The 23,192-nt window shown below is 40.3% G+C and overlaps 2 protein-coding genes across 2 annotated transcripts in view; one reads left to right on the forward strand and one right to left on the reverse strand.

Annotated features, from left to right (window-relative positions):
- adamtsl2 (ADAMTS-like 2) overlaps positions 1-23,192 on the reverse strand; it is a 64,678-nt gene that overhangs the window by 35,195 nt on the left and 6,291 nt on the right. The gene's annotated exons all lie outside the window — the stretch shown is intronic.
- On the forward strand, positions 14,828-21,680 carry mymk (myomaker, myoblast fusion factor). Its single transcript, XM_062024103.1, has 6 exons — positions 14,828-14,962; positions 15,022-15,136; positions 20,204-20,352; positions 20,425-20,541; positions 20,653-20,793; positions 20,882-21,680. Exons 1-6 carry the CDS (start codon positions 14,828-14,830, stop codon positions 21,062-21,064), a joined length of 840 nt encoding a protein of 279 aa, XP_061880087.1. The 3' UTR covers positions 21,065-21,680.

Below are 23,192 nucleotides of genomic sequence, written 5' to 3' on the forward strand. Positions count from 1 at the left end.
GTAATCCTCCTTTTTCATTGTCCCATTTACTCTCTGTAAAGCACCAGTTCCATTGGCAGCAAAACAGGCCCATAGCATAATACTACCACCACCATGGTTGGCGGTAGGTGTGGTGTTCCTGGGATTAAAGGCCTCACCTTTTCTCCTCCAAACATATTGCTGGGTATTGTGGCCAAACAGCTCAATTTTTCTTTTATCTGACCACAGAACTTTCCTCCAGAAGGTCTTATCTTTGTCCATGTGATCAGCAGCAAACTTTAGACGAGCCTTAAGGTGTCGCTTCTGGAGCAAGGGCTTCCTTCTTGCATGGTAGCCTCTCAGTCCATGGCTACACCATGGACACTGACACCTGTGTTCCAGCAGCTTCCAATTCATTGCAGACCTGCTTTTTTGTGGTTCTCCGTTGACTCTTGATCATCCTGACACATTTTCTCTCAGCAGCAGGTGATAGCTTGCGTTTTCTTCCTGATCGTGGCAGCGACAAAACTGTGCCATGCACTTTATACTTACGAACAATTGTCTGCACAGTTGTTTTTAGGACCTTAAGATGCTTTGAAATGGCTCCAAGTGACTTTCCTGACTTGTTAAATTCAATGATTAATTTTTTCAGATCTGTTCCTTTGACTTTCCCATTGTCGCGTTTGTAACCGAGTCTAAAGACTGCATCACATGAGCCCTATTTAAATGGGCTCAGAGAAGTCAACAGGTGTCGTCAATCATAATCACTCACATGAAGTCAAGAGGCCATGCCATGAAGCTCATTTGAATTGATTGTAACTTTTGACCCAGCAGATTTGGTCACATTTTCAGTAGACTCATAATAAATTCATAAAAGAACCAAACTTAATGAATGCTTATTGTGACCAACAAGTATGTGCTCCAATCACTCTATCACAAAAAATTAGGAGTTGTAGAAATTATTGGAAACTCAAGACAGCCATGACATTATGTTCTTTACAAGTGTATGTAAACTTTTGACCACGACTGTAATCTGTGATATAATTTGTAGAGTAGAAACTTTAGGAGATTCGCTATGAGAACTGTTTACATAAACTGTGGTAGAACTTGTGTGGTAGGACCTTTAGGAGATTCGCTCGTAGAACTGTTGACATAAACTGTGGTAGAACTTGTGTGGTAGGACCTTTAGGAGATTCGCTCGTAGAACTGTTGACATAAACTGTGGTAGAATCTTTAGGAGATTCGGTGGTAGAATTGTTGACATCAATTGTGGTAGAATTTGTGTGGTAGAACCTTTAGGGGATTTGGTGGTAGAACTGTTGACATAATCTTCGGTAGAACTTATGTGGTAGGACCTTTAGGAGATTCGCTAGTAGAACTGTTGACATAATCTTTGGTAGAAACGGTGTGGTAAAACCTTTAAGAGAATCGCTAATAGAACTGTTGACATAAACTGTGGTAGAACTTGTGTGGTAGGAACTTTAGGAGATTCGCTAGTAGAACTGTTGACATAATTTTTGGTAGAACTTGTGTGGTACAACCTTTAGGAGATTCGCTAGTAGAACTGTTGACATAAACTGTGGTAGAACTTGTGTTGTCGGACCTTTAGGAGATTTGCTAATAGAACTGTTTACATAAACTGTGGTAGAACCTTTAGGAGATTCGGTGGTAGAATTGTTGACATAAACTGTGGTAGAACTTGTTTGATAGAACCTGTGTGGTAGAACCTTTAGGAGATTCGCTAATAGAACTGTTGACATACACTGTGGTAGAACTTGTGTTGTAGAACTTTTAGGAGATTCGCTAATAGAACTGTTTACATAAACTGTGGTAGGACTTGTGTGGTAGAACCTTTAGGAGATTCGGTGGCAGAATTGTTGACATACACTGTGGTAGAACTTGTTTGGTAGAACCTATAGGAGATTTGGTAGTCGAACAGTTGACATAAACTTTGATAGAACTCATGTGGTAGAACCTTTAGGAGATTCACTAGTAGAAATGTTGACATAAACTGTGGTAGATCTTGTGTCGTAGCACCTTTAGGAGATTTGGTAGTATAACTGTTGACATAAACTGTGGTAGAACTTGTGTGGTAGAAACTTTAGAAGATTCGCCAGTAGAACTGTTGCCATAATCTTTGGTAGAACTCATGTGGTAGAACCTTTAGGAGATTTGCTAGTACAACTGTTGATATGATCTGTGGTAGAACTTGTGTGGCAGAACCTTTAGGAGGTTTGCTAGCAGAATCGTTGACATAATCTGGGGTAGAACTTGTGTGGTAGAACCTTTAGGAGAGTCGCTAGTAGAATTGTTGACATAAACTGTGGTAGAACTTGTGTGGTAGAACCTTTAGGAGGTTTGCTAGCAGAATCGTTGACATAATCTGGGGTAGAACTTGTGTGGTAGAACCTTTAGGAGAGTCGCTAGTAGAATTGTTGACCTAATCTGTGGTAGAAATTGTGTGGTAGAACCTTTAGGAGGTTCGCTAGCAGAATCGTTGACATAATGTGGGGTAGAACTTGTGTGGTAGAACCTTTAGGAGATTCGCTAGTAGAACTGTTGACATAAACTGTGGTAGAATTTGTGTGGTAGAACCTTTAGGACGTTCGGTAGCAGAATTGTTGACCTAATCTGTGTTAGAACTTGTGTGGTAGAACCTTTAGGACGTTCGGTAGCAGAATTGTTGACCTAATCTGTGGTAGAACTTGTGTGGTAGAACCTTTAGGAGGTTCGCTAGCAGAATCGTTGACATAATCTGGGGTAGAACTTGTGTGGTAGAACCTTTAGGAGAGTCGCTAGTAGAACTGTTGACATAATCTGTGATATAATTTGTAGAGTACAACCTTTGGGAGATTTGCTAGTAGAACTGTGGACATAAACGGTGGTAGAACTCGTGTGGCAGAACCTTTAGGAGATTCGCTAGTACAACTGTGGACATAAACTGCGGTAGAACTCGTGTGGTAGAACCTTTAGGAGATTCACTGGTAGAACTGTGGACATAAACTGTGGTAGAACTTGTGTGGTAGAACCTCTGGGTGGACACAAGTGGTGCAGAGTGACTGGTAGACAAAGGCCAGTAGGGTCAAAGGTCGCTGGTGAATCAGAAGGAAGTGGAGTGTTTTCTCACAGGCGTGCAGGAAGTGTGCGCTGCGTTCCCACACTGTTTAGACTGCCGAGTGGAGTCTGCTCACATTTCACACACGTTCTCACTTTCTGGCCTCCAGTCCTTCAGGCAGAACATCAGAACAAGACCACATCCCCCTGGACCTGCTCAGGGTGTCCTCCGAGGTTCCGTCACTTTGTTGTTTGTTTGTAGCAAAGATCTCCTGGAGGGAGGCCTCCATGAAAGCTCCATCGTAGACCATAAAAGCAACATGGCTGCAGGCCACAACATTAGGTACACCGTCAATGGTGACCATGTTTATTATTTCTGTACTGACACCCGACATGTTACTAGATAAGGTAACAATTAGCAACACTTTCACATTCCAATACAGCCTGACCTTTGACCTCCTGGAGTGAGAGAGCCAGTTGGGGTTAGGGCAGGCCTGGGCAATTATTTTGACTGGGGGGCCACATTTAGAGAAAAAAATGTGTCTGGGGGGCGGTATATCTATTTTTAGAACACTAATACAAAACCTCACAATAATGTCTGATTGAATGCTAAAAACGTTATGCAAGACCGCCTTAAAAAACGTAATGGAATTTTACATTTTTCTACGAAGGATAAAATACTGAATATTGACAAAATATGAACGTCACACCCCTTTTCGATCGACATCACAATCAAGTGAAACGCAACAAAAATGCAACAAACAGTGAAATATGAACGCGGGGGGTACAAAATAAACCCACCTACAATCTGATATATCTGATATTTGCTGAATTTCCCCCAGGGATCAATAAAGTACTTTCTATTCTATTCTATTCTATTCTATATATCACTAAGCTTTAGAACTTTGTTATGAAAATCTCGCTTTCAGCTCACACTGCTTGGTGCATCGTCTGAGCTGCTGTGACGTAAATTACCATAGTAACTAATTAGATTACCATAGTAACTGGTATATCATCCATAAACGCAGGTTCCAACCATTGAAATACTTTGTATAGTTGAAGAATTACGGTCAATAGAAAACATCACTGCACATCATAATGGCAGCTACAATTTCCATCTTAAAGATCTAAAAAAATATATTTGGGAATGTCCGGCGGGCCAGATTGAAAAGCTCAACGGGCCGCATGTGGCCCCCGGGCCTTAATTTGCCCAGGTCTGGGTTAGGGGATGGGAACACTGTCAAAATAAGGTAATTTATTCAAAACGTACACAACTTTACTACTACAACCTAGTAACTGACACACAACTAAAATATGATTGTCTCCATGCACTTCACACACACACACACACACACACACACACACACACACACACACACACACACACACACACACACACACACACACACACACACACACACACACACACGTTCTTGTATTTCATACCTTCTTGAGACCTCCGAAAAATGCCTACCTCTTTAGGACCACCCTTTCTAGATATATAAAGATTTGTATTTACAACATTGATGATATATACATACTATGAAAATATTTAACGAATATATAAAATATATATGTCTAAATTATTTTTTTTATTTCTTGTTCTTAATTGTTTTTTAATCTTCATTATGTACTTCTAGTTATTTATACACACACACACATATATATATATATATATATATATATATATATATATATATATATATATATATATATATATATATATATATATATATATATATATATATATATATATATATATATATATATATTTTAAATTTTATTTATTTATTTATTTTTATTTTTATTTATTTTTTAAATTTTGACCAAAGGGGGGCATTTCAATTTGTTATACCCACTTGTTATTGCACATGTTGACCAGAGGGGGCGCACGTTTAAAAGCGACACACAGTCAATCTGAAAAGTCCCTCCTTTTTGGGACCACCCTAATTTTGATAGATTTAACCACCAGGGGTGAAAATGAGACATTCTCTATTAGATGCAATGGTTTTCCATATTGGGACCATGGTTCATGTCCTAACTTGTTCACACCTCCTCATATGGAAGCTACTTTTCCTTGTTGATGTCTCAAGAAAGGTAGAAATACAAGAACACACACACACACACACACTGGTCCTCACATGGGCATACATTTCCTTGTTGATGTCTCAAGAAGGGTAGAAATCCAAGAACACCCACACACACGTATCAGGTCAGTACTTACAATCCTGTTCCGAGGTCCACCTCTCTCCAGTAAGTCCGCATTCATGGACCAGGTCTCATGGGGTCTGCCTCACGTGAGCGCACAACGCAACAAAATGGACGTCGGTGACATCACGCCACACCTCTTTGGACCACTTAGGTAGAAAAAAACAGCCCCTGCTGTGGGGTCGGGGTCGGGGTCGAGGAGGGAAAGTTCCGTGGTCTCGGCTTTCTGAAGAATCTGAAACCTTTTGTGTCGCCGGCCTGCACTCCCGAGCAGGTGCGACAGCTGAGGGGCGGGACAACTGTCGACCCGCCGCCATCGCAGGAACACGCAGAAAATAACCTCGATGCCGTTTTGGAGTTTCTGCAGGAGGCCTCATGGAAGTCACACATCTTACATGTGCAACATATAGGGCTGAATATTGGCAAGGACTTCACGATAAGATACGTATCACGATACCAGCCATGATAAGATACGTATCACGATACCAGCCATGATAAGATACGTTTCACAATACAACTCACTATAAGATGCGTATCACGATACCAGCCACGATAAGATACGTATCACAATACGACTCACTATAAGATGCGTATCACGATACCAGCCACGATAAGATACGTGTCACAACACGACTCACTATAAGATACGTATCACGATATGAGTCATGATAAGATACGCATCACGATACGAGTCACGATAAGATACGTTTCACGATACCAGCCATGATAAAATACGTATCACAATAAGACTCCCTATAAGATGCGTATCACGATACCAGCCACGATAAGATACGTATCACAATACGACTCACTATAAGATGCGTATCACGATACCAGCCACGATAAGATACGTGTCACAACACGACTCACTATAAGATACGTATCACGATATGAGTCATGATAAGATACGTATCACGATACGAGTCACGATAAGATACGTATCACGATACGAGTCACGATAAGATACATATCACGATACCAGCCATGATAAAATACGTATCACAATAAGACTCCCTATAAGATGCGTATCAGGATACCAGCCACGATAAGATACGTATCACAACACGACTCACTATAAGATGCGTATCACGATACCAGCCACGATAAGATACGTGTCACAACCCGACTCACTATAAGATACGTATCACGATATGAGTCACGATAAGATACGTGTCACGATACGAGTCACAATAGGATACGTAGCACGATACCAGCCACAATAAGATACGTATCTCGATAAGATACGTATCACAATACCAGTCACGATAAGATACGCATAATGATACACGTCACGATAAAATACGTATCCCAATGCCAATCACAATAAGATATGTATCACGATACGAGTCACCATACAATACGTATCACAATACAAGCCACAGTAATTTACGTACCACAATAACAGCGACAATAAAATACGTATTATAATACCAGCCACGATGAGGTACGTATCGCAATACGAGTCACAATAAGATACGTATGACGATACTCGTTACGATAAGATACGTATCACAATACCAGTCACGATAAAATACGTATCACAATGCCAGTCACAATAAGATATGTATCACGATACGAGTCAAACATACAATACGTATCACAATACCAGCCACGGTAATATACGTACCACAATACCAGCCACAATAAGATACGTATCACGATACGAGTCATGATAAGATACGTATCACGATATGTGTCATGCTAAGATATGCATCACGATACGCGTCATGATAATAAACGTATCACAATACGAGTCACGATGAGATACATATCATGATACCAGCCCCGAAAAGAAACATATCACGATACCAGTCACGATAAAATACGTATCACGGTACGAGTCACGATAAGGTACGTATCACAAAACGAGTCACGATGAGAAACATATCATGATACAAGTCACGATAATATACGTATCACAATACCAGTCACAATAAGATATGTATCAGGATACTCGTTACGATAAGATACGTATCACGATACCAGTCACGATAAGATACGCATCACGATACTCGTTACGATAAGATACGTATCACAATACTCGTTACGATAAGATACGTATCACAATACCAGTCACGATAACATATGTATCCCAATGCCAGTCACAATAAGATATGTATCACGATACCAGCCACAATAAGATACGCATTATATAACCAGCCACGATAAGGTACGTATTACAATACGAGTCACAATAAGATACGTATTACGATACTCGTTACGATAAGGTACATATCACAATACCAGTCACTATAAGATACGTATCACAATGCCAGTCACGATAAGATACGTATCACGATATGAGTCACCATAAAATACGTATCACAATACCAGCCACAGTAAGATACGTATTATAATACGAGCCACGATAAGATACGTATCACGATACGACTCATGATAAGATACGTATCCCAATACGAGTCACGATGAGATACATATCATTATACAAGTCACGATAAGATACGTATCCCAATACATGTCACGATAAGATACGTATCAAAATACGAGTCACATTAAGATACGTATCACGATACGAGTCACGATAAGACACGTATCACGATACCAATCACAATAAGATACGTATCAAAATACCAGTCACGATAAGATACGTATCACGATACCAGTCACGATAAGATACATATCACGATACCAGTCACAATAAGATACGTATCATGATACGAGTGACGATAAGATACTTATCACAATACCAGTCACGATAAAATACGTATCACAATACGAGTCACGATACGATACGTATAACAATACCAGTCACGATAAGATACATATCACAATACCAGTCAAATTAAGATACGTATCACGATACCAGTCACCATACCATGTCAATAAAATGAAAGTGCAAATGAAAACACAGCTTCACCAATTTGGTCATAGTTTTGCGCTTAAGAAACTCCTCTAAGACTTTGGCACCAGACTTCTTCTGTTTGTTTGATATTGTTATTACTGCCACAAGTGGTGGAAAAGTGTATTGCGACCGAGTACCGCCCATACGGACCACAGCTGAGAAACACATGTTTTTGAATCGATTAAGAATCGTTACAAATAAGAGAGGCGATTAATTCAAAAATCTATTTTTTTAAATAAAAAACGGGACCACCTTTTATTTTTACAGTAATATTGCTGTGTTTGGAGTTGCCAGTTTTTACCGTAAAATCCACTGTCATTGTTTTTACCGTGCATTACTGGAAATGGGAAAACACTAACACCGGTACTTTTATGGTAAAATTTTAGTGACAGACCTGCCAGTATTTTATCGTTAAAAAATACACTTCTTTTTACAGTGCATTACTGTAAATTGAGAAACAGTACCACCGCTATTATTGTAAAAAATTCTGGCAAATTTCCTGCCGATTTTTTTTACTGTAAAATCTACACTCATTGTTTTTACAGTGCATTACTGTACACGAAAAAACAGTGCCTTTGTCATTTTTACTGTAAAATTCTGCCAACCGAGGTGTACGTTTCTTACCGTAAAATCTACAGTTGTTTTTACAGTGCATTACTGTAAATTGAGAAACAGTACCACGGTTATTCTTCCAAAATATTTTGGCGAATTACCTGCCAGTATTTTACTGTAAAATCTACACTCCTTGTGTTTTCAGTGCATTACTGTATACGGACAAACAGTACTTTTTTTGTTTTTACTGTAAAATTCTGCCGACGGAGGTATCAGTTATTTACTGTAAAATCTTACTGTAAATTGAGAAACAGTACCAGGTTTTTTTAACGGCAAATTCTGGCGACTGAGCTGCCAATTTTTGTTGGGTTTTTTTTACCGTAAAATCTAACGAATTGTCCTTCAGTTAAAATGTTTTATTTTTCATTAAATTTAGTGTTTTTTTAACACCAAATTGCTGTAAATTTAAAAACTGTACCACTTTTATTTTTTTACAGTAAAATTGTGTTGATTCAAGTTGCTAGTTCTTTACCGTAAATCTACTGAATTTCAGTTAAAAAAGGTGAATTTTTGAATAACATTTACAGTGATTTTTTACACCACATTACTGTAAATTGACAAGAGTATGACAAATATTTTTACTGTAAAATTTTGGTGACTGAGCTACCAATTTGTTGTTGTTTTTTACTGTGCATTACTGTAAAAGAAAAAACGGTAACAGCGGTATATAAATCTTCGTGACTGATTTGCCAGCCGATCTACGGCCCTTTAAAAAAAAAAAAAATTACAGTAATGGCAGCTCAGTACTGTAAAAAAATGAAAGTAATTTTTCTACGTTATTGTTAGTTACAGGTCAAACGAAAATTGCTCAAAAACCGAAGCAAAATACATAACATAAATAACTTATATGTGACATTCCAATGTAAAATAAATGCATCAAAACAAATTTGCTAGCTCAATGCCATGTACATGCTACTGCTTAGCATTGGCGATTTTACATGGCGATTTCAACACTTCAAAATTTGGTGACGAAAACTACAACTAAAATGGACGTTACAATCAAATATTTGGTGTGTAAAAAGTAGCTCTACTTTACACTTTACATTTATTGATACCTTTTCCTGGCAGGCAATCAGGAGACACCCTGCTTGCCAATCAGGATGCTTTATATGCCAGCCTCGTTCCTCTGGACAGGGCTTCATTGTTTTGCAACTGTTATTTGCTTTCTGTGCACTCCCAAACTGCTCTACAGTTTGCTTTGCGCTAAATAAATGATCATATTACCTGCATCCTGACTCTGAATGTAGGGGTCACATGACAAACGCAGTCAGCTCGTCACAATAAGCATGCTACTGAACAGTGATTTTACATGGCGACCCAAGTTTGCTGATCAAAACTACAACTAGACTGTATTAAAAAATCTGTAGAATTTAATGTTAAAAATATGTTTTGAACCATCTCACTGGATCGGTTCGCAGCCGAGTGTGAAGCGACTGGGATGGGAATCAGCACCTACAAGTCAGAGTCCATGGTTCTCGCCCGGAAAAGGGTGGAGTGCCATCTCCACGTTGGGGAGGAGATCTTGACCCAAGTGGAGGAGTTCAAGTACATAGGAGTCTTGTTCACGAGTGAGGAAAGAGTGAATCGTGAGATCCACAGGCGGATCGGTGCTGCGTCTTCAGTAATGCGGACGCTGTATCGATCCGTTGTGGTGAAGAAGGAGCTGAGCCGGAAGGCAAAGCTCTCAATTTACTGGTCGATCTACGTTCCCATCCTCACCTATGGTCATGAGCTTTGGGTTATGACCGAAAGGACAAGATCACGGGTACAAGCGGCCGAAATGAGTTTCCTCCGCCGGGTGGCGGGGCTCTCCCTTAGACATAGGGTGAGAAGCTCTGCCATCCGGGGGGAGCTCAAATTAAAGCAGCTGCTCCTCCACATCAAGAGGAGCCAGATGAGGTGGTTCGGGCATCTGGTCAGGATGCCACCCGAACGCCTCCTTAGGGAGGTGTTTAGGGCACGGGGAAGACCCAGGACACGTTGGGAAGACTATGTCTCCCGGCTGGCCTGGAAACGCCTCAGGATCCCCCGGGAAGAGCTGGACAAAGTGGCTGGGGAGAGGAAAGTCTGGGCTTCCCTGCTTAGGCTGCTGCCCCCGCGACCCGACCTCGGATAAGCGGAAGAAGATGGATGGATGGATGGATGGATTTCTGTAAATTTCAAAATGACAACTTTTATGTTTGCAGTACAATTCTGTCAATTTAGCAATTTTGTTATGTTTTTACAGTGAAATCTACTGAATTTCAGTTTTTTTTAAAAAGGAATTTTTGCACAACATTTACAGTGGGGGCTGGTTTTTTTTACAACAAATTATTGTACATTTAGAAACAGTACCACTTTTATTTTACAGTGACATTCTGCCAATTGAGCTGCCAGTTTTTAACTGTAAAACCTACTGAATTGTGCTTGAGTTAAAAAAAACATAATTTTTTTAGAACTAAATTTACAGTGGGGGTTTTTTTCTACACCAAATTACTGTAAATTTAAAAACTACAACTTTTATTTTTGCAATAAAATTCTGCCGATTGGAACTGCCATTTTTATACTGTAAAATCTACTGAATTTTAGTTGTAAAAAAACGTGTTTTGACACCAAAATAACATAAATTGAAAAACAGTAACACAAATATTTCCAAAGTTAAATTTTGGCGCCCGAGGTGTCACTTTTTTGCCGTAAAATCTACGGTCATTATTGTATTATTAATGTAAATGAAAAAACAGTACCATAATTATTTTTATGGTAAAATTCTGTCGACCGAGGTGTCCGTTTCTCAACGTAAAAAATACCGTTGTTTTTACAGTGCATTACTGTAAATGTGAAAAACAGTACCACAGTAATTTTTATGGAAATTTCTGGCAATTGACCTGTCAGTTTTTAATCATAAAATCAACTAATTTGTCATTGAGTCAAAAATCCTGAAGTTTTTACAATTAAATTTACTGTGTTTTTTTACACCAAATGACTGTGAATTTAAAAACTACAACTTTTATTTTTACGGTCATTACCGTATTATAACTGTAAATGAAAAAACAGTACACTTGTTATTTTTACGGTAAAATTCCGTCAACCGAGGTGTCTGTTTCTTACCGTAAACAATACAGTTGTTTTTACTGTGCATTACTGTACATTTGAGAAACAGTACCACCGTTATTTTAACGGAAATTTCTGGCAATTGAAATGCCAGTTTTTAATCAACTGAATTGTCATTGAGTCAAAAAACAAATTTAACTTACAGTGTGTTTTTTAACACCAATTTACTGTAAATTTAAAAATGACAACTTTTATTTTTACAGTACTATTCTAGTAAATCGAGCTGCCAGTTTTTTGTTGTTTTTTTGCCGTAAAATCTACTGAATTTCACTACAAAAATTTAAACAAAATTTGCATAACATTTACAGTGGGCTTTTTTTTGCACAAAATACACAATATATGAAACTGAGGTGTGCACTTGCTCAACTGGCTTAAAATAAGCTAGCATGCTAATGTTATCATCCTTACAGCTAGCATTAGTGAAATACAAAATGTAGAACACTGAGGTGTATACCTGCTAAATTGGTTATAAAAGCTAGCATGCTAATGTTAGAATGTTTACAACTAGCACTAGTAAAATACCAACATTTTATGACACTGAGTTGTATACTTGCTAAATTAGCTAAAAAGTGACCATGCTGGTGTTAGCATGCTAAAATTCTAACTGTAACATGCGTCAAGTACCAAAATATATTACTGTGAGGTGTATACCTACAACATTTGTTTGAAAAAAGCTAGCACAGTATCGTTAGCATGCTAATTTTAGCCTGCTTCCAGTTAGCATTATTGAAATACCAAAATATATGTCCCTGAGGTGTATACTTGCTACATTAGTTTAAAAAGTTAAAATGCCCACAATAACATGCTTCCAGTTAGTCTTATTGAAATACCTAAATTAATGACACTGAGGTGTATACCTGCTAAATTACGTAAAAAAGCTGGCATGCCAATGTTAGCATGTTTACAGCTAGCATCAGTGAAATGCCAAAATACTGTTGTTTTTACTGTGCATTACTGTAAATTTGAGAAACAGTACCACGGTAAAAATTTTTTTACGGAAACCGAAGCCTATGAAAAGAGAGCTACTTTGAAATCAACAAAAAAAGTGTAAAGGTTTGAGCTGTCAGTCGCCCGTGAGGGTGTACCTAATAAAGTGTCCAGCGAGCGTGTAGCTTCGACTGGATGGAGCGAGACTTTTTCCGAGGGAGGAAATAAATAAAAATACCGTTGTTTTTACAGTGCATTATTTGTACAATAGTAATTTTTATGGAAATTTCTGGCGACTGAGCTGCCACTTTTTTACCGTAAAATGTACGGTTATTGTTTTTACACATGCATTACTGTAAATCAGGGGTCCCAGACACGCGTTATTTTGTGGCCCCCACCTTAATATGAAAGTTTAATGTTAGTGCGGCCCGCGAGCATACTTGCCAACCCTCCCGGGAGACTCCCGAATATCAGTGCCCCTCCCGAAAATCTGCCGGGGTAACCATTCTCCCAAATTCCCGATTTTCACCTGGACAACATTATTAAGGCCGTGCCGTGATGGCACTGCCTTTAGTGTCCGCTTTTTCACCATACAAACAGCATGCCAGCCCAGTCACATAATATGTGCGGCTTCTTCAGACACACGTAAGTGACTGCAAGGCATACTTGATCAACAGCCATACAGGTCACACTGAGGGTGGCCGTATAAACAACTTTAACACTGTTACAAATATGCGCCACACTGTGAACCCACACCAAACAAGAATGACAAACCCATTTCGGGAGAACATCCGCACCGTAACACAACATAAACACAACAGAACAAATACCCAGAATCCCTTATAGCCCTAACTGTATATTGTAGCCCGGAAGAGTTAGGGCTGCAAATGATTCTGGGTATTTGTTCTGTTGTGTTTATGTTGTGTTTCTGCATCCAGTGGCCCCCAGGTAAATTGAGTTTGAGACCCCTGCTGTAAATTGTACGCACACAATTTTTACGGAAACCGAAGCCTATGAAAAGCGCGGTACTTTGAAATCAAGAAAAAAATTTGTAAAGGTTTGAGCCGTCAGTCGCCCGTGAGGGTGTACCTAATAAAGTGTCCAGCGAGCGTGATTCTCCGACTGGACGGAGCGAGGCTTTTTCCGAGGAAGTAAATAAATGAAAATACCGTTGTTTTTACAGTGCATTATTAGTAAAATTGTAATTTTTATGAAAATTTCTGGCGACTAAGCTGCCACCTTTTTACCGTAAAATGTACGGTCATTGTTTTCACAGTGCATTACTGTAAATTGTACAACCGTATTGCACGCACACACCGTTTAAAAGATACAAAACCTGGTGTAAAAATTTTTTTAATGGAAACCGAAGCCTATGAAAAGCGCAGTACTTTGAAATCAAGAAAAAAAGTGTAAAGGTTTGAGCCGTCAGTCGCCCGTGAAGGTGTACCTAATAAAGTGTCCAGCGAGCGTGATTCTCCGACTGGATGGAGCGAGACTTTTTCCGAGGAAGGAAATCAAAAAAAAAAAAAGTCTGCCATAAATCTGCCCGAGCGCAGGAAGTGACGAATAAAAAGTAGCAAGTGGAGAGCGAACACGCCGTCTGGAGACACTTGGACTGGACACGGAACGCTCCCCGGGCTCCCGTAAAGCTTCCACGAGCCGACAGGACGACACGCCGTCGCTCAGGCTGTCGGTCCGCTCGCGCGCAGACAAATGGCTCATGAAGCTTTTTCCAGGCACGCGTCTTGGCCCCGGGACAGGCCGTCAAACATCCTGGAACCCAGACATCGGATTCTACCACATGATTAAGTTTGACGTCTTCATGAAGAAGAAATATGTGGACCTGAACAGGAACTGTCGCGCTGGGTCCAGAGCGCCCCCTGAAGGAGGGCCGCCAGGACCGACTCAGGGACTCGGGGGTGTGTCCGGCTGCCCGGCTGTCTTCTGGCACGGACAGCTGTCCTGTGGCGACTCAGCACATGCGCACGCTCGGGTTGGGCATTTAAACTTTAAAGGTCCGCAGCTGTCCGCCCGGAGCTCACTTTCCCCAGAGTCTGACGAAACGGGGACCAGAGGAAGCCGCTTCAGTTTTCTCCCACCCCGCTCGCCGCCACCATGGGGGCTTTCATCGCCAAGATGCTCCTGCCCACCGTCAGCAGCGTGGTCTTCCTGCCCGCCGCCAGCGTGGCCGCCAAGCGAGGCTTCCACATGGAGGCCATGGTCTACTTCTTCACCATGTTCTTCACCGCCGTGAGTAGCCCCCGGTCTTCAAGACCACCGCCAAGTGTGTTCATTGTGTGCGTGTCCAGATCTACCACGCCTGCGACGGACCCGGCCTCTCCATCCTGTGCTTCATGAAGTACGACCTCTTGGAGTATTTCAGTGTCTACGCCACGGCTCTCTCCATGTGGGTCACTCTGATTGGTGAGTCCACGTTCCTGGTTTTGCGCAAATGTTGAAACATTTTCAAAAAATGTACGCAAATACGCTTGTTAGCTTTTCACACGCTTAGATCAGGGGTCCTTAACCTTTTTGACCTTGGGGCCCCCACTTTCCCACCACTAAGGAGGGGCCCGGGGCCCACTCAAATATGAGCACTGAATAATAGGGCTGTGAATCTTTGGGCACCACATGATTCCATTCAAGTGTTTTCACAGTGCATTACTTTAAATTGTTATTTTTACGGTAAAATTCTAGCAACTGAGCTGTAAAATCTACGGCCGTTGTTTTACAGTGCATTACTGTAAATAACAAAAGTACCAAAAAAAAAGAAAAACAATTAAAACTAAAAAATTCTCTCCGCCGTACTTTTAAGATGGTGCCGAGTGTCTGAATCCGTGAGTTTTAGGTGTAACTGTACAAAATGAGCCACAGAGCTAGCCTAAAACATTAGCATGTGCACATTAAAATGCTAACACTTAGCATGTGTGCTAACAATGGCATGTCTCACATTTCAAGTAACACAGCTGTAAGGTGTATGGCTGCGGAAATAGAGAAAACAGTGTAAAATTAGATGGTAGTTAGCATGTTTAAGTTATCGTGCTAGCTTGCCAGCAAGCTATCATTTGCATGCTAACAGTAAACAAGTGTCACGTACCAAGTTATATGACTCTAGGGTAAACGTTTACAAAACTAGCTCGAAAAGTTAGCATGCTAGTTTTACACATGCTAGCAAGCCAAAGTTAGCATGCTATCAGTTAGCATGTGTCACATACCAAGTTAAATGACTGTAAGGTGTATGGCTGTCTAATTAAATAAAAAAAACTAAATACATAAATGATAATATTGAAAAACTCGAAAATTCCTGCAGAAATTTTAAAGGGCCTGCTATCTGTGCTCTGGACCTCTGGTCGGGGGTCGCCGGAAGCCGCCGTACTTATAAGATGGCGCCAAGTGTCTGAATCCGTGAGTTTTAGGTGTAACTGTACAAAATTAGCCACAGAGCTAGCCTAAAACGTTAGCATGCGCACATTAAAATGCTAACAATCAAAAGATTTGAACAATTTCCCTTATGGATCATTAAAGTTTGTCTAAGTCTAAGTCTAACACTTAGCATGTGTGCTAAAAATGGCATGTTAACAGCTAGCATGTCTCACATTTCAAGTAACACGGCTGTAAGGTGTATGGCTGCGAAAATAGAGAAAAAAAGTGTAAAATGAGATGAAAACGTTACCATGCTTAAGTTAACTTGCTAACATGCTATCGTTTGCATGCTAACAGTTAACAAGTGTCACATACCAAGTTATGTGACTCTGGGGTAAACGTTTGCAAAACTAGCTCGAAAAGTCAGCATGCTAGTTTTAACATGCTAGCAAGCCAACGTTAGCATGCTATCAGTTAGCATGCTATCAGTTAGCATGTGTCACATACCAAGTTAAATGACTGTAAGGTGTATGGCTGTCTAATTAAAGAAAAAAACTAAATACATAAATGATAATATTGAAAAACTCGAAAATTCCCCCGGAAATTTTGATGGGCCTGCTATCTATGCCCTGGACCTCTGGTCGGGGGTCGCCGGAAGCCGCCGTACTTATAAGATGGCGCCAAGTGTCTGAATCCATGAGTTTTAGGTGTAACTGTACAAAATTGGCCACAGAGCTAGCCTAAAACGTTAGCATGCGCACATTAAAATGCTAACAATCAAAAGATTTAAACAATTTCCCTTATGGATCATTAAAGTTTGTCTAAGTCTAAGTCTAACACTTAGCATGTGTGCTAACAATGGCATGTTAACAGCTAGCATGTCTCACATTTCAAATAACACGGCTGTAAGGTGTATGGCTGCGAAAATAGAGAAAAAAGTGTAAAATGAGATGAAAAAGTTACCATGCTTAAGTTAGCTTGCTAACATGCTATCGTTTGCATGCTAACAGTTAACAAGTGTCACATACCAAGTTATGTGATTCTGGGGTAAACGTTTGCAAAACTAGCTCAAAAAGTTAGCATGCTAGCTTTAACATGCTAGCAAGCCAACGTTAGCATGCTATCAGTTAGCATGTGTCACATACCAAGTTAAATGACTGTAAGGTGTATGGCTGTCTAATTAAAGAAAAAAACTAAATACATAAATGATAATATTGAAAAACTAGAAAATTCCCCCGGAAATTTTGATGGGCCTGCTATCTATGCCCTGGACCTCTGGTCGGGGGTCGCCGGAAGCCGCCGTACTTATAAGATGGCGCCAAGTGTCTGAATCCATGAGTTTTAGGTGTAACTGTACAAAAATTAGCCACAGAGCTAGCCTAAAACGTTAGCATGCGCACATTAAAATGCTAACAATCAAAAGATTTGAACAATTTCCCTTGTGGATCATTAAAGTTTGTCTAAGTCTTAAGTCTAACACTTAGCATGTGTGCTAACAATGACATGCTAACAGCTAGCATGTCTCACATTTCAAATAACACGGCTGTAAGGTGTATGGCTGCGAAAATAGAGAAAAAAGTTTAACATGAGATGAAAAAGTTAGCATGCTTAAGTTAGCTGGCTAGCATGCTATCGTTTGCATGCTAACAGTTAACAAGTGTCACATACCAAGTTATGTGATTCTGGGGTAAACGTTTGCAAAACTAGCTCAAAAAGTTTGCATGCTAATTTTAGCAAGCTAACATTAGCATGCTATCAGTTAGCATGTGTCACATACCAAGTTATATGACTGTAAGATGTATGGCTGTATAATTAAAGAAAAACGTTAAATAAATTAATGAAAATATTAAAAAACTAGAACATTTTGATGGGCCTGTTATCTGTGCCCTGGACCTCTGGCCTGGGGTCGTCGGAAGCCGCCATACTTTTAAGACGGTGCAGAATGTCTGAATCCGTGAGTTTTAGGTGTACTGTACAAAATGAGCCACAGAGATAGCCTCAAACATTAGCATGTGCATATTCCAATGCTAACACTTAGCATGTGTGTTAACAACGGCATTCTAACAGCTAGCATGTCTCACATTTCGAATAACCACGGTTGTAAGGTATATGGCTGCGGAAATAGAGAAAAAAGCGTAACATGAGATGAAAAAGTTAGCATGCTTAAGTTAGCTGGCTAGCATGCTATCGTTTGCATGCTAACAGTTAACAAGTGCCACATACCAAGTTATATGACTCTGGGGTAAACGTTTGCAAAACTAGCTCAAAAAGTTAACATGCTAATTTTGGCAAGCTAACATTAGCATGCTATCAGTTAGCTTGTGTCACATACCAAGTTATATGACTGTAAAATGTATGGCTGTCTAATTAAATAAATAAATAAATAAATAAATAAATTATAATATTCAAAAACTAGAAAATTATTGTTTGCATGCTAACAGTTAACAAGTGTCACATACCAAGTTATATGACTGGAAGGTGTATGGCTGTCTAAAGAAAAAGTAAAGTGTATGGCTGAAACAACAAAAAAAACACTGGCACTGTTATTTTTATTATAGATTAAAATAAAATAAATTATTTTTTAATCGATTTTCGATTTGTTTTCATCAATTATGAATTGTTACAAATAACTATCGCAATTAATTCTAAAAATCTATTTATTTGTTTTTAACACCCCTGCTTATTGAAATACCAAAATATATGACACTGAGGTGTATACTTGCTTAATTAGCTTAAAAGATACATATGGTGTTAGCATGCTAAAATGCTAACTGTAACATGCGTCAAGTACCAAAATATATTACTGTGAGGTGTATACTTGCTTAATTAGTTTAGAAAAAGCTAGCATACTATCGTTGGCATGCTAATGTTAGCATGCTTCCAGTTAGCGTGACTGAAATACCAAAATATATGAGACTGAGGTGTATACTTGCTAAATTACCTAAAAAAAAGCTAGCAAGCTAATGTTAGCATGCTTACAGCTAGCCTTAGTGAAATACAAAATACATGACACTGAGGTGTATACTGTACCTGCTAAATTGGTTATTAAAGCTAGCATGCTAAGGTTAGCATGTTTACAGCTAGCATTATTGAAATACCAAAAAAATGACACTGAGGTGTATGCTTGCTAAATTAGCTAAAGAGCTAGCATGCTAAAATGCTAACTGTAACATGTGTCAAGTACCAAAATATGACACTGAGGTATGTACTTGCTCAATTAGCTAAAAACTAGCATGCTGATGTTAGCATGCCAAAATGCTAACTGTAACATGTGTCAAGTACCAAAATATATGACACTGAGGTGTATACTTTCTCAATTAGCTAAAAATCTAGAATGCTGATGTTAGCATGCCAAAATGCTAACTGTAACATGTGTCAAGTACCAAAATGTATGACACTGAGGTATGTACTTGCTCAATTCGCTAAAAAGTTAGCATGCCAAAATGCTAACTGTAACATGTGTCAAGTACCAAAATATGACACTGCGGTGTATACTTGCTAAATTAGCTAAAAAGCTAGAATGCTGATGTTAGCATGCTAAAATGCTAACTGTAACATGTGTCAAGTACCAAAATGTATGACACTGAGGTGTATACTTTCTCAATTAGTTAAAAAAGCTAGCATGCTGATGTTAGCATGCTAAACTGTTAAGTCTAACACGCGTCCAGTACCAAAATATATTACTGTGAGGTGTATGCCTACAAAATTAGTTTAGAAAAAGCTAGCATACCATCATTGGCATGCTAATGTTAGCATGCTTCCAGTTAGCATTATTGAAATACCAAAATATATGAGACTGAGGTGTATACTTGCTCAATTAGCTTAAAAGCTAGCAAGCTAATGTTAGCATGCTTACAGCTAGCCTTAGTGAAATACAAAATATATGACACTGAGGTGTGTATACCTGCTAAATTGGTTACTAAAGCCAGCATACTAAGTTTAGCATGTTTACAGCTAGCATTATTGAAATACTAAAAAAATTACACTGAGGTGTATGCTTACTAAATTAGCTAAAGAGATAGCATGCTAAAATGATAACTGCAACATGTGTGAAGTACCAAAATATATATTAACGTATTAACGTTAGCATGGTATCATTAGTCATTGGTTCTGTCGTGTGTGTTGCAGCTCTGGCCGACTTCGACGAACCGCAGCGTTCCACCATGACCATGTTCGGAGTTCTCACCACCGCCGTCAGGATCTACCAAGACCGCTGGGGCTACGGGATCTACTCAGGCCCAATCGGATCTGCCGTCTTCATCATAACCGTCAAATGGGTGCGCGGCGAAAAACAAGATGCACTTCCTGTTCCTGCTCCTGATTGACATTTGCTCGTCTTCCTCGCGCAGCTGCAGAAGATGAAGGAGTTGAAGGCGGTCTACCCCGACAAGCGGGTCTACACGCAGCAGGTCGGTCCCGGGTGCTGTTTCGGCGCCCTGGCCCTCATGCTACGGTTCTACTTTGAGGTGACACCAATCGACGGGCCGGCGGTTATCTTGAAAGCCCGAAACACGCGTGACGTGTGTGTGTGTGTGTGTGTGCGTGTGTGTGTGTGTGTGTGTGTGTGTGTGACGCAGGAGTGGGACTACGCCTACGTGCACAGCTTCTACCACCTGTCCCTAGCTGTGTCTTTCGTCCTGCTGCTGCCCAAGAAGAACCGCTACGCCGGGACTGGACGGAACGCCGCCAAGCTCAGCTGCTGGACCCTCTGCTGCTGCGTACGTGACTCCGCCGCACCGGGGCGACAAGGCGTGGCGATGGTAGCTAGCTCATGTGCGTGTATGTGTCTCCCCCCCCCCTGAACAGAGCGTGTCCCCCGGCTCGTCCAAAGACAAGACCAACAAGGCGGCGAAGAAGTCGAAACGTTCCTTCCTGGGCAAGACGAAAGACCGCGACTCCCCCGTTCTGCCCCTGTTCTCCCCCCCGCCCGACACACCCGTCAAAGGCACCAGCATCAGCAAGCTGAAGGAGATGAACGGCTGGAAGTGACAGGAACAGGAAGTGACACGGGAGCGGCTGCTAACTTCATTTGGTTTTTCAGCTGCTAGAACATTTAAGGTCAGCCCGACCTGCAGGTGAAGGAGACCACGGGCAGAACCCGTCAATGGCGGCCGGGAACAGCTGGGCGCCAAAATGTATAAATTGTCTGAAATGTTCCTCCGTCTGTCTGTCGGCGCTCGCACCTCCGGACTTCCTCCTGAGGGGAGGAACAGGTCTCTGCCAAGACTGCAGACACCAGACTGAAAGCGCCTGATGAGTTCTGGAGGGCGACCCACTCGTCTGCCTGGATCTCCACCGCCAGGATGTTTGTTTTTTTTGTACCAGCGCGTCATTCGTCAAGTCAAACGTCAAAGATTTTTTATTTACGGAGCGCTTGGAATATTTTACAGAACCAGAACCCCCGAGGGGGTTTCGGCCTCGCTAATCCAAACCTGCCGCGTGCACGTCACCTGCCCCGAACACGACACTAAGGCTACAAACGTGCGCTGCGTGCTCGCCTCAGACAAAACAGTCGACGGCCAAAACGTGAACGAGGAATGTTTTGAGCCGGGGCCAAGCCGCCGGCTCTCGTGCACGGAGACCGGTGTTATTGTCTGGGCCGGGCCGGGCCTCGCCGGCTGGCTGGCTGGACCGCCGCTTCTGACAGGACCGTAACTCGAGCCTTTTATTGCGCAAGTGTCAAACGCTGCTCGACTCCTAGACGAACATCCTGGAGGGCCCGAGGCCACACACACACACCAGGAATTTCCCCGCGGGGACCAATACACACCTATGTCTGACCACTTGTCATACACACGAAATCAAGAAAACTGACCTCAAGGGGACCATTTTTTAAAAATGAAAAAATTCATAGCACCTAATAGAAGGCCATTTTTTTTATTGATTCCAATGCTTTGGACCACCCCACGGGACCACATGGCGTGAGTGAAATGTCCGTTTTTTTGTCCCACGGGGCTAAAAATACAAACACACACACACACTTATACATCACATAAATGCACTCTAAGAAAAATTGTAAATTATTTTCCGTTAAATTTTTGTTGCTTTTTACAGTTCATTGCTGTAAATTAAAAAAACCTTCCATTGTTATTTTTATTGTAAAACTCTGAACCTTACTGAAGTTACGATCATACTTGCCAACCTTGAGACCTTCGAAATCGGGAGATTGGGGGGTGGGGGGGGGGGGTTTGGTGTATATTGTAGCCCGGAAGAGTTAGGGATGCAAGGGATTCTGGGTATTTGTTCTGTTGTGTTTATGTTGTGTTACGGTGCGGATGTTCTCCCGAAATGTGTTTGTCATTCTTGTTTGGTGTGGGTTCACAGTGCGGCCATACTTGCCAACCCTCCCGTTTTTAGCGGGAGAATCATCCAGGACAGTTTGAAGGGGAAGGTGTATGTTGCCTGTAAATATGTAGAACAGACTTCTCCATTGAACACGGTGGCCGAAATGATATACTCATCATGAACGGAGAAGTTAAACAGGACAATACTGCCATCTAATGGATAGCCACCGGAACACTGAAATTCAAGTATTTATTTTATGTAAATAAAATAAATATATATATATATATATATATATATATATATATATATATATATATATATATATATATATATATATATATATATATATATATATATATATATATATATATATATATATATATATATATATATATGTGTGGGAAAAAAATCACAAGACTATTTCATCTCTACAGGCCTGTTTAATGAGGGGTTTTCTTTAATCCTCAGGAGATTGAGGATTGAGGAAAACCCCTCATGAAACAGGCCTGTAGAGATGAAATAGTCTTGTGATTTTTTTCCCACACATACATATTACGCTCTACCACGGTATCGAGCACTATTTTTTGGATAATCTAATTAAGACATATATATATATATATATATATATATAGCTAGAATTCACTGAAAGTCAAGTATTTCATATATATATATATATATATATATATATATATATATATATATATATATATATATATATATATATATATATATATATATACATATATATGACATATATATGAAATACTCGAGTTGGTGAATTCTAGCTGTAAATAACCACGCCCCCAACCACGCCCCCCGCCCCCAACCACCC

The sequence above is a fragment of the Entelurus aequoreus genome, linkage group LG17, assembly GCF_033978785.1.
Source record: "Entelurus aequoreus isolate RoL-2023_Sb linkage group LG17, RoL_Eaeq_v1.1, whole genome shotgun sequence".
NCBI classification, from domain to species: Eukaryota; Metazoa; Chordata; class Actinopteri; order Syngnathiformes; family Syngnathidae; genus Entelurus; species Entelurus aequoreus.

Bases quoted from the DNA above. Each gene is read 5' to 3' on its own strand.
- mymk (XM_062024103.1), top strand. From the start codon at position 14,828: ATGGGGGCTTTCATCGCCAAGATGCTCCTGCCCACCGTCAGCAGCGTG. The intron at 20,542-20,652 runs GTGACACCAATC...TGTGTGACGCAG, and splicing joins TGCTACGGTTCTACTTTGAG to GAGTGGGACTACGCCTACGT. The intron at 20,794-20,881 runs GTACGTGACTCC...CCCCCTGAACAG, and splicing joins GCTGGACCCTCTGCTGCTGC to AGCGTGTCCCCCGGCTCGTC.